This window comes from Homarus americanus, unplaced genomic scaffold, assembly GCF_018991925.1.
Source record: "Homarus americanus isolate GMGI-L3 unplaced genomic scaffold, GMGI_Hamer_2.0 scaffold32871, whole genome shotgun sequence".
Classification (NCBI taxonomy): Eukaryota; Metazoa; Arthropoda; class Malacostraca; order Decapoda; family Nephropidae; genus Homarus; species Homarus americanus.
In genome coordinates, this window is record NW_024748870.1 from 3,464,607 (window position 1) to 3,480,314 (window position 15,708).

Sequence of the window (15,708 nt, forward strand, 5' to 3'; positions counted from 1 at the left end):
ATCCATATTCCCTCAATCCTCTGCCACCTCTCAGACCACTCCAACCTCCTAACTAATGGCCCAGTAATCTCCAACCTCCCTCCACACTTAATATTACAAGGGCTAAACTCTGTACCTTGTGTGAATAATTCTTGTGAGTATTTTGGGCTGTACAGTACAGTACCATTGTTGTCCCAATGCATCAATAAAGAGTCCAAATATCTGTTTTGTTTCAACCTCCTTCATTTAATAGAGTTGAAATAAAGAAAACCTTAAATTAAAACCTTGAGCTTCAAGTGTAATTAAGGTATGGTTGCTGAAAAATATATCATAGTCATTGTATTAATCTGATATTGCCATGCTATTCCATGACCTTCTCTGTTCCTCAATTATTGTTTCTGCCTTCTATTCTACTGTTAACTCCCTTATATCTTGATGTGCACTCTCACCAAAAATTTATCAAACGCAATATGCACTTTGCAATCTGTAAAGTGAAAGAAGAACCTGAAACCATTCCGAGATGACAAGACCCATTCTACTCATTCTCACATCCATCGTGCCCAGTGTTCGATAAGTTTTTGTTGACAGGGTACATCATCTCTATTCCCCAATTATTATAATCATTTCCCATCCACATCTTCCTCTCACCAGCTGGCTTTCCGTCAGTCGCCCACCTATCCACCTTCACCCTCTTTCTCAATGGCTACTTGTTACGCATCATATTCCTCTCACTTCTTCCCTTCACTGTGTGAACACCATCTACCTTCCTCACTCCTCCCTTAAACCCTGTCACTCTTACTGTTATTACACTCATTTTTTGAACACATCTTTAGTCATATGAAACCCATTACATAACCTGTTATTAATTAATATAAAGAAGGGTGGTAGAGCCTTGGCTTGGCTTTGCTTGGCTCACATAGCACCTCTTAGCTTCTAAGAGGCAAATATTGCACGTCATCTACTCATTTAAGGTAGACAGACAGCACGATGGGGAAGGAAAACTGACTGGTATACTCGAATGAGTTAAAAAATATTAACCTTGGTTTACATTATGGATGATGAAATGTTGATTCTAGTCTTATCCTAATCTTATAGGACACCACCTGGCTTCTAAAAATATACTGGAAATATAAATAGGAAAAGAATAGGACCTATGAGAGGCTGAAAATATAGTTAATGTAAATTATAAAACATAAATAATATCAGAAGATGTAATCTAATTATTATATTAAACTGATTAAAAATATAACCTAACTTAAAATTGAGTCTAAAACATATAAAAGGTCAGTGACTTACATGATCTCCGTTTTTGACTGACATACATAATTTGTGACACCATCTGGGCCACTTCCATGTTATCAGCATCATAAACCCGGCAAGTGACAGTCTTATGGCCATTGAGGAGGCGCAGGACAGCAAAGTGCTTTGCCCCATTGGTGTATTCCTCTGTACTGTGGGGTGCCTGAGTATCCGTGAGGGCCATGGGAACACCATCTTCTACTAATGTGGGTTCGCGTGTAAAAGCGATTCGAAGTGGCTCATAGGAGTAGTATAAGCATGTAAAATTTTCATAAACTTCACTGCTGTGTCGGTTGAAGAGAACCTTGGTGGGCCTAAGCTCGAGCATCAGACCTAAAGACATGCAATTACAGTATTCATGCAATCAAAAAACCCAAGCAAGTTCATGCAATTTAATAGTGTATATTAGTACTTAATTACTGTATACCACAAGAAGAATAGTTAAAGCAGTTATTTCTGAAAAGGCATCTACACAACCCATTACAGCACTAATAAATTCATAGTAGGAGCACAAATTTAAAAATATGTTAAAATATTAAAGAAGGTAAAATACAGTAGATCTTTAGGTAAGACAAAATTAAATACTGAATAATGTAAAATGGCAGGTGACAACACAAGAATATATATATATATATATATATATATATATATATATATATATATATATATATATATATATATATATATATATATATATATATATATATATATATATATATATATATACAAAGAGAAAGATAATTAAATTTTATATTCAAAGCAACATGATATTGAGAAAAAACAACTAATTATGGCATATTCATCAAAGTCTGTGCTCAAAAAATTACTTTGCCAAATTGTGATATCAAGAAACTACATAGCACTACAGCAAATGCATAGTAATAATGTGTTAATGCATGCATATAATCAAGATTTTTATATTCTTTCAAGATCAAAACAAAGATTTACAAGCACTGAAGATACAAGGAAATTACTACCAATAAATAAGAAATGAAGATATTAATCATTTCTGACAAATGACTAAAAGTACTTGAACTGAGCTTGTGAAGTTCCATTTCATGGCTGAAGAGAGTTAAGGTAGTGTCCTGTGATATTATTATTTCAATTACTGGTACTGTACTTCTTTAGCCATCAAACTAGTGCAATATTGTACTGTACTGTGAACATTCTTAGTGGATTGCACAAATACAGACTGAACAAATTGTGGTTCAGTGCACAACTGGGTCACTGGGGCTTAAATGATAGCTTCATGAATCCTATCTCATGCTACGATATCAACTTCCCAAATCAGTGATTTCCAATCATGAACTCAAGTGACCAATAACATATTCCTTACTAATTACAAGATCTTAGGAGGTGAGTGGAATTAGGCCATGTCACTATCCTTCCTCAGCCATAAAAAAGGGACTATACATTCTTAGTTCTTCTTTATGGGTGATATGAGATATAACCCATAAGATACAAAGGAGTCAATGTATTTGGAACTATTTACTCCCAAGGGTTACACAGAGGGTTACTTATAAGATCAAGCAGCATCTCTTTTTTCCTGATTTGAGAGACTCATATTTCCAATGAAATTAAGTAAAGAAGCACATTTATTCAAGTCGTGAGATAGTGGGTGAGGCTGAGCTGATGTGAGAAGTTTAGTAATGATGTCAAATACCCTCTTTATAAAAGGGGAAACCCATCCTACATTTCACAAAGAGAAAGTTACTGACTAGCACAACAGTTTAAAATTACAGTACTATAATAGGTTTTAAATTTTAAAATTGGACATGGGGTGTGATGATTCCTCATGGCAATCTTCTCAGTTTTGACAACAAATTCTTTGGGATGAAAAGGCGCAACTCATTTTTGTGCATGATCTTTATATTTTGGTCTAAACCTAACACATTCAAATTTAGATCAGTGAAATTAAATCAACATCATCTAAAAACAAGTGATTAGATAATATGATTATCAATAGGGGAAGTTCCACATAAAGCTTCATTTCTTGACCTTTCATTGATTAAGATAAGGTAGGTGTGAAAGAAAACTGTAGAACGGTTTCTAAACGAGATGTTACAGGAAGGTAACTAAAATACTATACGTATTAGAAAACCGAAGTAAAAATATCTTTCACAGGTATGCTTCATTATATAAATTTTTCAAGGTTCAATAAATATCAAATGAAAAATGTCAATCAGCTGATGAAAACACGGGAAGTTCTCGCTACCCTCACTAGATGGCAGCATGAGTGGGCGCATCATCCGTTAAGGTTATCACCCAGCATTGTAATATGCCACTCAAATACAACATAAATCATCTTGAGTCTCAACAAATGTAGCCCAGGAAGCAGTTGTTCAGACTAAAGGAGAGTTAAACAATTTTAAAAAGTGTTTTGAAATGGAATCATTGAAGTGAAAAAAAGTGGCGTCATAAGAATTGTTTACTTTTTGTTTTGTTTTTTTGTGAAATATTAGATAGCTTTAATACTGTACTGATGTTTCATTAAATATTTTTTTTTTGGGGGGGGGGGAAAGGTTAATAAATACCATATTTTGTGACATATAAAATACAAAAAAAAAATCACCCTGGGTCCTTTAGGAGAAGTTGTGTTCTTCTGTTGGCTAATGAATCCCCCAGTTGCTGTTTCCAATAGGCTAAATTCTACCTAGCTCCAACCCAAGAAATAAAAATATGTTATTATACACTTAAACACTTTATTAGTAATTTTAATGTAATTAATTAAAAAAGTTATTATATACAGTAATACTCTAATGCACCAGAATGGTATTGGTTTACAAAATAAAAAGGTACTTTATAATAGAAAACTCATTTCTCGGGGGAACTTTTTTGTTATGGGAAGTACCTGAAAATACTGAAATCCACACCATAATATAGTGGTTAGACTTGGGTAGGAATAAAACAAATATATAAGCTGAGACTACCGGTAAATATAAACACATAATTTCAGGCATAGAACTAATTTGAAAAGAATTCCAATATGATTCTAAAGGTTGTTCACTAATGGAAATAATAAGATAAATATAGTAGGTACAGCTTGACATTAATAGATAGTAATGCTTGTAAGAGTTCAGAAACGGTGACTGCTTGCTTTGAAGTGTTGGGTACTGTACAGACACTATCTTCCAGAACAAAGCACTTTAATATTTAATTAAGAATCTAAAAATGAATGCCAAATGTTTTTAAAGGACTTTCTGAAGAACTGACTCATTTGTATATTATACTGAAGCCAACTAAAATCTGATGATGAAACTAGAATGCTGCCACCTGGAACCTTTATCAGTAAGTACCTAATCTATCCAAATTCCTTGATGTATAAAAGTTTTTGTAGATTGATTTTTGCAATATTTACTATTGTTTAAAAATGCTATTACAGTACTTCAAATAGTTGCAGAAATAGGGTATTTAAGAATATTAATAAGGAGTAGAAGATATTTTCATATCTAGCAATGCCTAGGTCCTACATTTGAAAATGTACACAGTAAAAAATAATAAAGCTTGTTTGCCTTAAGTACAACAGTACTATTAAGTAACACAGAGAACAGAATGATAATATGTAAGAAAAGATTGCAGAATATAAGATGAGCCAGCATGAGTTGTGTACAAGAATAACTTGCCACAGTACTATATTGTTACAGTAAGAGTAGTGAACTGTTGTAAAACCTGCATTAATATAAATGATACCTAAGGTTGCCTCATGAAAGCCCATTGCATCTGTTATGTCGGTAGTGTGCTCTCCCTTTTCAAATCATTCAATCACTTTAACTTTCATTTTTAAGGAAATAAATTTTCTTTATCTTTTGTTATCAGTATCACTCTTGTTACTTTTTGGTTGCTTTGCATTCATGATGGTGAGGGTCAATAAAGACAAATCAAGAAACAACAGATAAAAATCAGTCACTACAATATCTGTGTCATCCAAAGGACAATCAGAGCTTTAATGTAGTTCAGGCACAAGAATCCTTGAAGTAAGCCAAGGTTCTTCCTATGCACTAATCCATGACAGATCAAACACCACAAGGTTTGTACAGTCTTGTTCAAGATTCTTCGAACACTGCTGGAAAGAGCTGGCAACTCAAGGCCTTTTGTTTACTATAGTATGTAGAAAAAATTATGAATGAATGTAAAGGTGATTGGTGATTGGTTAATTAATTCCCCGATGCTTAATTAATGGTTGGGCTTTGTTATTTCGTATTATATTATACTACTTACTATCGTAAACAAATGGCCTTGAGTTGACAGCTGTTTCCAGCAGTGTTCGAAGAATCTTGAACAAGACTGTACATGGTGGATTTCAAAGCAAGTGGGGAACCAGCATAAGTGCAACTGATTCGACATCTGTAACTGCCATTTGACCGGGTATCACTTTGAAGGACATCAGTTTCTAACTCATATCATCACTGGCAATGTCTCCTCCAAAAAAATCCAGAACTCAAATCATCAGCAGGTAATGTTAGGCTTACAATGCTCTGTGATTCCAAGGGTCCATTCCTTGTTCATTATCAAGAACATGAAACCATGGTAACCAGTGCAAGGTTTAGCATCATGCTGCATAAAAATATGAACCCTGTGATTCAGACAATATGCACAAGGTAATCAGCAGGAGTCGTTTTAACCCTTTTGTCACTATACTCGACAAATGTCTAACAAATTTTTAATGTCACTGAACGAGATGTTCGACTTTTCTCCACCACTGTAAAAAAATAAACCAAATAAACCCATATAATTATCGATATCTATCACCAAAGTTTGAAACACCTGTCATGAAATGGATGTGCAGCACCCTCATGGCAGGAATGGGAGTTGCTTTATGAGTGGGAGTGATGCCACCCACTGCTTGTAAACAAAGCTTCAGCGAAGATGCACATGGTAGCAACTCTTGACAGACTTCTTCAATTTTCTTCAGATTTTCATCATATTGTAGGGAAGATATGAGCACCATTATATCAGAACTTATAGAATGTGTGTGTTTGTCTTCTTGTATATGCTCCTTTTTTATTGACGGAATTAGTTATTTTGCAAAATGACCGATTCTGCAAATAAACTTTAACATACATTTCAGTGATATATACGAAAAATTAGGCCAAATGAACTCAGTAATGGGGAATTTTTAGTGCCCAAATGACAATTTCAGAGTACCAGCAGTAAGATCCAAATACATGCCAAAAGGGTTAATGCATGATAATGATTGCCCTAATAAAGCTTGCCAAACTATGGAACTATAAGCCAGTTGAAGCATGAGATTTTTGATCACCCACTATACAGCCCTCACCTTGTCCCATTTAATTATCACCTATTTTGAACTCTGAAATGCATTATGTATGTTAAAGACATGCGGACTGTATGCATGAAATATGTTAACAGTAAAGTGTGCATCTTAGTGTTGCACATCAATATAACTGCCTGATATACAAAAAATATATATATATTGAGTGAGTTTAGCACTAGAATAAATATGATATTAGTTTTAAAATTTCTAAAAAGGAGCATAAGGTTTGTCCACAACATATTTTCCTGTACCTCTCCAGTAAAAATGTCAGCTCATCAAAAGCTGTTCATCTATTGGTATATACAAGTTGCTTAAGTAGAAATGGGGACTAATTTAGACAAAATCTGATCCCCTGATTCTTAATATTCAGTAGTTAGTGGGTTGCCCCATCCCCTTTGGGTGGGTGTTATTCAAATGTCAATTGAAGAGTTGTTCCAAAATTAGCAAGTGCATCTGAAAGTGGAAACATTTATTGCCGAGTGTAATCGGCTAGTATATACTGAGCAAACACAGACCTGCACTTTTCCAGTTTGATGCAGTGAGTGGGTTACTCCATCCCATGATTTTAGTTCACCAGAGGGTTGTTTTACCACAATCATCATCATCATTATCATCATCTTACAGTCATTCTCCATGATCAAATGGATTAACTACGATTACCTGATGGTATGATGTCCTAATTGCCATTAGACAAATTTGGTGCAAGTCTTTTGGATAAATGTCATTCCTATCACCAACCCACTTTTACAGAGACGGCGCTAGGCCTTATACGTAGGACTTCCAAGTGTCTTCAAAGTTGGCAAGACAGGATCACTACTCCTAGGGTGTGAAAGGGTTAGTGTACAAAAGGCAAGCTATGTCTAGTGTTGCTAGATGTTAGTACAGCAGTGTGGTGAAGCAAACGAACATGTTAATTGTGTATCAAGTGTTATTATTGCAATGATTACAAACATAAACTCCTCCATCATTACATAAAATATTAAGAATACCAAATAATATTTACATCCTGTATAAGTAATATCTCCGTTAGCCGGAATTCCTTAAACCCGGAACTCTCCGATACCCCAAATTGAAATTCTCGGAAAATCTTTCCCAAAGCCGGAATTTTCCGGCTTTGGGAATGATCTTCCGAGGGGCAAATTTTCCCGGAAAATTCTGGGGATGGGGAATTTTTTTCCGGGTTTGAGGGAGTCGTTTTGTTACCCGTAAATCTCTCATTCCCGGAAGTGCTCTGCACCAATTGTTCTGGCTAACAGAGATATCACTACTTGAACAACATTTCAAACTATCTTTAACCCTTTAACCAAAACTACTTACAAATTTTTACTTAAGAAAATAACTTGACAGCTTGTGTTTTAAGGAAGTAGCAGATGTTTTAAAGAATACTTATTTATATGAATCCAAAACATTGAAATTAAAAGAATAAACTTTTGTCTCTTTTTCATATTCATGTCCTAAACATGAAAAAAGAGAAGAGAAGAGAGAGAGTGTATGTAAGTATGCATGAACATGTGTGTGGTGTAATAATAATAATAATAATAATACGTATTAATAATAATAATAATAATAATAATGTGTGTGTGTGTGCATAATTATTTTTTAATTCTGCTTATATTATTCTCAGCTTGATGGCATGCACTGTAAAATTCACATGCAAAGTGCTTACTTCCCACTGCTTGCCTTTCTACATGCATATTAATCAATGGTTATTCCTAAATAAAAAATTACCTCATCGCAATATGTCAATGAAACATAATCTGGACCTAGTTCTGAATACCAATAACCACACCATGAATAGTATATCTCTTAGTTACATAAATACTTATTGAGGATGAGTACAGTATGCCCTTACAAGTCACGATTTTTATTTCACTGCCCTCTTTTATTTGTGGATGACACCCTGAATATACCCAAGAATTTCTGTGGGTAGTTTTAAAGTTGCTGGCATTTTTGCTGCCTTTGTTCACTGGATTTACTATTATTTATAGTGTTTACTGATAGAATAGTGCTTAACAGTGAATAATCATTGCATTGTAGCTAGGTTAGCTCACCATTGTAACCACCAGGCTACTGGGCCAAGCTGTGAGGTGTTATGGTTTTTTCAACTCGTATTTTTGGGTCGGTATACGTAACCTTTTTCATTTATTTTTACTTAGTTACATGCACACACAGTCCTACATACAATTGTGAAAAAAGTATACAGTATTACACCGTAATTACCGACATCCTTCATGTTGGGTTGGCTAGATGGCTACGAAAGAAATTCTGTAAGTTTGATCTACTTATCAACCCAGCTGGCGCTCAGATGCCATTCGTTTTAGGGACACTAATTTTTACAAGTAAAAAATTAATGTATGGCAACACAACCAACTCAACTTTAATAACAAAGCATGGAGTGGACTTGTGGGTAGACTCACATTTTTTTCTACATTTCGATAAATTTTGTTGTCTTGTTTTTGATTATTTGTGAGATAATTTTCCTATTATTATTTATTTGTATGAGTTTTGTGTGTGTGTGTGTGTGTGTGTGTGTGTGTGTGTGTGTGTGTGTGTGTGTGTCTACACACACACACATTCATATACAATACAGGTAAAACGAAATAATTGTCCCAAGGACAAACACATTTCTTTGCACATGAGTAAAAATGCATCCCCCTAACCCTGGTCAGCAAATGATTTTTGCGGATTTGGCTATTTGTGGCCATTTTGAGACCCAAACCTGCGAATTTTAAGGGCATGCTGTACAGAAGGTAACATTTGTCCTCAAGATGTAATATTTTGTACAGATGTATAATGAAATACCGGCACATTAAAAGACTAAAATACTGCCATTAATTATCCTGAATTAACAAAGACTCACCAGAAAATTGCATAATCCTAACCTGTTACTTATAATACATTAAAAGGGAATCAACTCTGCTAAAAATCCTACGAGTGGAACCAGCTTACTTAATGAACAACTTCCATCCACATACACTATTTGTACCACTTTCACAAAATTTCCTTACATCTGATGGAAGAGTAGAGTTTAAAACCAATGATAAAGCAAACAACATCTCAATAAAGATAACTTATGAAAACAGAGATAAAAAGTTGACCCACATGACAAATGCTCACTATTCAATGACTGCATACAGTAAAAACTCTAAACTCGACTTCAATACACTGGAATTTGCTTTTTTCTAACTCTCTGAGGTGCTCTCAGATGGTTTTTGTGAACGTACATGCAGTTGAATGTTTGTACATGGGTGTTGCGTGTGGCATGTGTCTCAGTCTGAGTCCTGCCTTCATACCTCTCATACCTGGAGCTAGTAGATGCCCACCCCACTAGGGCAAAAGAACGGATACATTCTGGTGTCAGTACATACCCTGTACTTGCAATCAGTGTATAACAGAGATGAGACCAACTGTCCAAGTGGCTAACAAGCCAATCAGTGGCAAAAAGGATAGGATAGGATAAAATAAAGTACTGTAAACAAGTATAAGTGAGTAACATGAGGTCCTCGTTATCTGCAGTTTTGCAGTATGTGGTCAACTTTTTGTGACCATCCAAAAACTGAAAACTTCCGAAAAAATCTACAGATTTTTAGCAAAAGAGTTTGAAATTTCATCATTTTCACAGCGTCATACAAGCACACACATGTCCTAGCGCCAGTCTCCCGCTTTGTTTCATCTAGACCAGTGCTGTGTTGTGTTTACTCATGCCTTTGTTGTGTCTTTTCATGCATGTTGTGGTGAATTATTTTATCATTTTTGTAGCCATGAATTCTCAACCAAAACAGGGCGGTACAGCACTCAAAAGATAGCACACTAGCTATAGTATAGATATAAAATTAGAAGTGATCATGCAAAAGAAGAGTGGGAATGGACAATCCACCGAGTCCTGTTTCTTTTTCATCCTCCGACTAATCCTCCATCCCACAACACCCAGCTCCATCAATCCAATCAAGCCAAACATATCTACCTTCATTATAATAAGTATTTTGTCTCAATGAACCACTAGTGTGAATGTGTACCAACTGGCACAACCCACGTTGCCTCAACATACCGACCCCAATGAACTTTAAGGACGTTAAATAACTTATAAAGTTAAATAATTTCTTAAAATAATGTGTTATCAAATGTCTAACAAATGTTTCTAAAGTAAATAATTGTTAAAAGATATCAAAGAATTTTTGTTTTGAGTGTTGTGTACAATGTCACGGTCCCAATTTGACCTATTTCCATTATTTCTTATGGGATTAATTCCCCGCTTTAAGTGAATTCGTTATCAGAGGCATTTTTCCGGTTCCAATTAATTGCGGATAATGAGGAAGCCTGTATTGTCTTTATCAGGGATACTTGAGGGTTTTAAGAAATGGGTAAAATTAAAAAACTAAAAAAATAAATAAATCTTATAAAAACGACAACACTTGCTTACTGAACACTGTTGTGTATGATCACATTGTTTGACATTTTTTTAACTGATTCATTCCTACCGCATTATATGTTATATACGTAAAATGCACGGTCATATAAGACACACCCCCCCATTTCCACGAGGAGTCTTTAGAAAAAACTTTTGTGTGTATTTTCCTCCTGTAGCCATAGTTTTCTTAAAATAATATACAATACAGGTATACAGTATCAGTAAATGTGTGGTATAAATAAAAATAATAGCAATAAATAAGTTACAAAAAAAATACTGTATCGCCAAACCAGTAAATGAAAGCCAAATGTAAGTTTAACACAATCGTCATTTGCATACACTCCCTGCTTCGCCATAGCAATGCAGACCAGCAGGGACGCTACCTCCACCAACTTCTTAGCACCCTCAACCCCTCTTCACCCTCCAGTGAGCCAGCTAACTTGTGCGTTAAGAAATATATACAACATTCCCTGTATGTGTTTGCCCTTAAGACAATTATTTCTTTTATTTATTTTTTCACAATATGTATGTAGGATGGTGTATGCATGAATATGAGTAAAATTAATAAAGAAAGTTACGCATATCTATCCAAAAATACAAGTTGAAAAACCACCACAACACCTCACAGCTTGTCCCAGTAGCCTGGTGGTTACAGCGACGAGTCAAACTTGGCCACAATGCCACCCACGATGTTAATATACACAAATGTGAAAAGAAAGTTATCTGTAAATCTTCATATGTATCAGATATTTGTAGATTTAAAAATATATGTTACATGTATGGCATTAGTGATAACGTGTAGTAATGCTTGTAAGAGTTCATAAATGGTTACTGCTTAGCTACCTCTGAAGAGTTGGGTGTTTGCCGTATGGACATTAATCGTCTCAGGTTATCATCATCAGTTGAGTAGTTATAAATCCAGCTTTTGTATTTACATTAAATATTTTTTTAATTGATTAAAAATAAAAAAAATTGTTTAGGTAAACAATATCACATTTATAATTCTGAAATTGGGTTAGGTAGAATTTAGCCTACTGGAGACAGTAACTGGGGGATTCATTAGACTACGGGAGACTGCAACTTCTTATACTGTATAGGACGCAGACAAATTTTTGGAGCCATTTTTCAGACAAAAAATGCAATATGGTAGAAGACCAAAACCCAAGGATACCTGTCAACTCTACGATTATTTGTGCTAAGGCGCTGAGGTTGTACGAATGACTCCAACAGGAAGAAGGGTGCATCATCTACTTCTGAGTCTTTCCTACCAAGCAAAGGCTGGTTTGATAAGTTCACGAAGCATCAGAATCTACACAACATCAAACTCACAGGTGAGGCTACTAGTGCCATCAGTGATTCTGCATTGAGGTTCCCACACGAATTTAAGGTTATTGTGGAAGCAAAGGAAAAAAACTTCAGCAAGTGTTCAATGCCAATGAAACAAGTTTGCTTTGAAAGCATATGCCAAACAAAACAAATTTCAAGAAAGAAAAAATTTCTTCAGAGTTCAAGGCAGCAAAGGATAGGCCGATGCTTCTTCTGTGTAGGAACACAGAAGGTGACTACAAATGTAAACCATTGCCAATTTACTATTCACAGAATCCTCGAACCTTAAAAGAACTTAGTAAGTTTACCTTATGAGTTCATTACAAAAGCCAACAAGAAAGCTTGGATAACCACAAGCTTGTTTGAGGACTGGTTTATGAACTGTTTTTGTGTTCATGTGGTGTGCGATACTGTAAAAATATTAACATTGCTTTCAAGGTGTTACTCATCCTTGATAATGCCCCAGGACACCCTGTGCACCTGAATGATCTCCATCCAATGTTAAAGTGTTGTTTTTGCTGCCAAATATCACCTTATTAATCTCGCTCATGGATAAGGGTGATAGCCACATTTAAAATGTATTACTGGGTATCTGTGGGGATCACTCTCCTAGCCACTGGCTGCTACTGATGGAGTTGACACACCAACAGTTCATGATTTCTGGCAATAGTATAACATCCTCCATGCAGTAAATAACATAAAAAAGTGAGATGAAGTAAAGCAGAACACTTTGAAGGAAGTGTGGAGGGTTCTGTGGAAGAAATGGGTTTATGATTACTCGAGGATTGTGAACCCATCATCAGAAGCGGCAGGATTTGTCAACCTAGACTTAAATGTTGGATTTGTGATTTAGAGGAGGAAGACATGGTGGAGCTTCTCAAAACCCATTGAGAAGACATAGCTGTTGAGGATTTAATGGAAGTGACAAAGCAGAAGAGGAAAAAATTGCTGTGGAACTACGTCAGATGACCACCAAGAAACTGGCTGTTTTTTTCACACTTGCTAATTAGCAGGCCCAGGCAGCAGTAGATATGGACCCAAACCTGGAGCAAAGTTTAAAATTTGGGAGGGAATTAACATCTACCTTGGCTACCGACAAGGAGACACAGACCACCTTAGCACAATATTATAAGATCACTTCCCCATCAAGTGTCTCCAGTACATCCTCTTCTGCTAGCAGATGCCCAAATGCCTACTCCCGACCACACTAGTACAAGCGCAGTGGCTAGTGGACCTGGTAGCCCGCCGTGCTGCTCTCCTCTCCACTTGATATGACACTGCTACTGACAGCTGATGACCTTGATGATACCGCCGCATAGGCAGTAATACAGCACCTCATTCCACATCACCATCATCCTCCAGTGTGTATAAAACCAGCCTTTATTGGCGGGTACAGTGCTCATTTATAAAGGTATTCCCCGACTTACAACAGGGTTACGTTCGTGGACCCTGATCATAAGTCGATTTGTTCATAAGTCCAAACAGTATTAATTCCAAAGGTTAGGTTAGGTTAAAACACAACCCAGCCAATAAAAAAAAAAAAACCCAGTAATATCACATTCATAACAAATAATGTAAATAAAGTGATGTTAAACAATATAGAATAATGAAAATAAATAAATAAATTTTAATAAAAAAAAATTTGCAATGAATGTATTGGGATCCCGTTCATAAGTGCGGATGCTCGTACGTCGGACGGTCGTAACTTGGGGACTGTCTGTACTGTATATTTGATTTAATCATATTAATGTATGTTTATATTTTATTTGTGTGTGCTATGTCAGTGTGAAAATAATTTGGTATCAGGGTCGGGAACATATTCCCCTTTGTGCCATGTTAAATGAGGTTCATATTGACCGCTGTTTTTTAGAAACGCATCCCTTGTTTAAAGCAAGGGAGCACTGCATTATACTGCAATAGACACTGTGGAAAATATATGTTCAAATAGTAACTATATTACGATAAAGTGAAGGACACATCACCTCTTCTAGGAAAAAAAAAAATTAGGTTAATAAAAGTCTCCCCAGGTTGTGCCTTAAGGCCAGATAATAACTATACATGTGACCAGCTTGAACTCAGTGAAAGAGTAAGAGATTGGGTGTTAGAACCCATGTTTGTGGTTTGAAGGTCTTTATGATGTAGAGATTATTGAACTACTAACTCCTTACTGAATACAATCTTGGGCCATAAATACAACCAACATATTGTTTGACATCATGAAAGGATCCATATGTCCCAAGCAGGGCACCTGCTATGGTAGTATTTGTATTATTCACTTGAACAAATAATTGTATTTTGCCACTGATCTACTAAGCCCTGTGGTATTATGCATTTTACCACATAGCATTTAGTATGCTGGATCTCTATCAATCATTTGCTGAAAGCCTGCAGGCAATTATTCAAAAGAATGTGAAATCATAAAATTATAAGAAAATTACAGTACAGGTATAATAAATATGTAATAAGAGTAATATTAACCCAATTACTATATAATGATAGTGCTGTTCCTCTTCCATGCAGTATTCTAATGTACGGGTCACCTGACCTTCTAAAAAGCATATCTCTAGCAGGTTAATCTTAGAAAATTTCTAATTGCATTACCCTCAGTTAGTCATGCATCTTACAAGTCTGATCCTGGAGAAATTTCTGAGGAGCTATACCATACTAACAGCATAAGAATACAGTAGACAGTACAGCAGTAACTAGTAGAATATATTCATACCTGATCCATTACAGTCGGGGCCATAATATCCTGGCAAGCAGTCACACCTAATTCTACCATCTGCAAGCTGGGCACAGGATTCTTCATGGCCATGACATGGGCACTGAACACACCGATTTGTTGCAGAGTCTCTGTAGTGGCCAGGCTTACATTGCTGTTAAACACATTCAAATTATTATAAAAGAACTCAATAAAATTAGAGTAATTATTTTCAGAGTAAAATGCAATGCATAGCAGGAAAAATATCTATTTCCATTGAAAAATTGCAAGTGCATCTCACAGAGATAGTAAGACCATAATTTTTGTCTTTGCAAAAGGATTTGCTGTACAAATACCGGGCACTTGTATTTGCAGCATACTATACAGGGTGATTCAGCAAACAGTATATTAAATTGGAGGATGAAATCCTTGGATAATTGTAAACCACAATGTCTCTATGGTAAAATGTCAGATTCTGCATAGTTTCCATGTTACAATACATTAAGATGTTGTATTAATGAGAGTGAATTTGAAGTGAAATCCCCGTAACTTTTTGAAATAATTTATTCACAGGTGTCTTACAGCAGGGCAGCATGATACAGATGGCTGACACAAGTGCAATGAGTCAGGGACACTGTAGAAATCGGTGAATAAACGATTACAAAAACCTATGGGGGTTTCACTTCAAATTCACTCTCATTAATACAACATCTTAAATGT

The 15,708-nt window shown here is 35.6% G+C and overlaps 1 protein-coding gene across 1 annotated transcript in view; it reads right to left on the reverse strand.

Moving 5' to 3' along the window:
- The window catches only part of LOC121853164 (basement membrane-specific heparan sulfate proteoglycan core protein-like), a 476,204-nt gene that overhangs the window by 101,442 nt on the left and 359,054 nt on the right, over window positions 1-15,708 (reverse strand). Inside the window, exons 71-72 of the mRNA XM_042347127.1 lie at window positions 15,010-15,163; window positions 1,276-1,611 (exon numbers count right to left, since the gene is read on the reverse strand). Of these exons, the coding sequence (XP_042203061.1) occupies window positions 1,276-1,611; window positions 15,010-15,163 (490 nt within the window). The remainder of the gene's footprint in view (window positions 1-1,275; window positions 1,612-15,009; window positions 15,164-15,708) is intronic.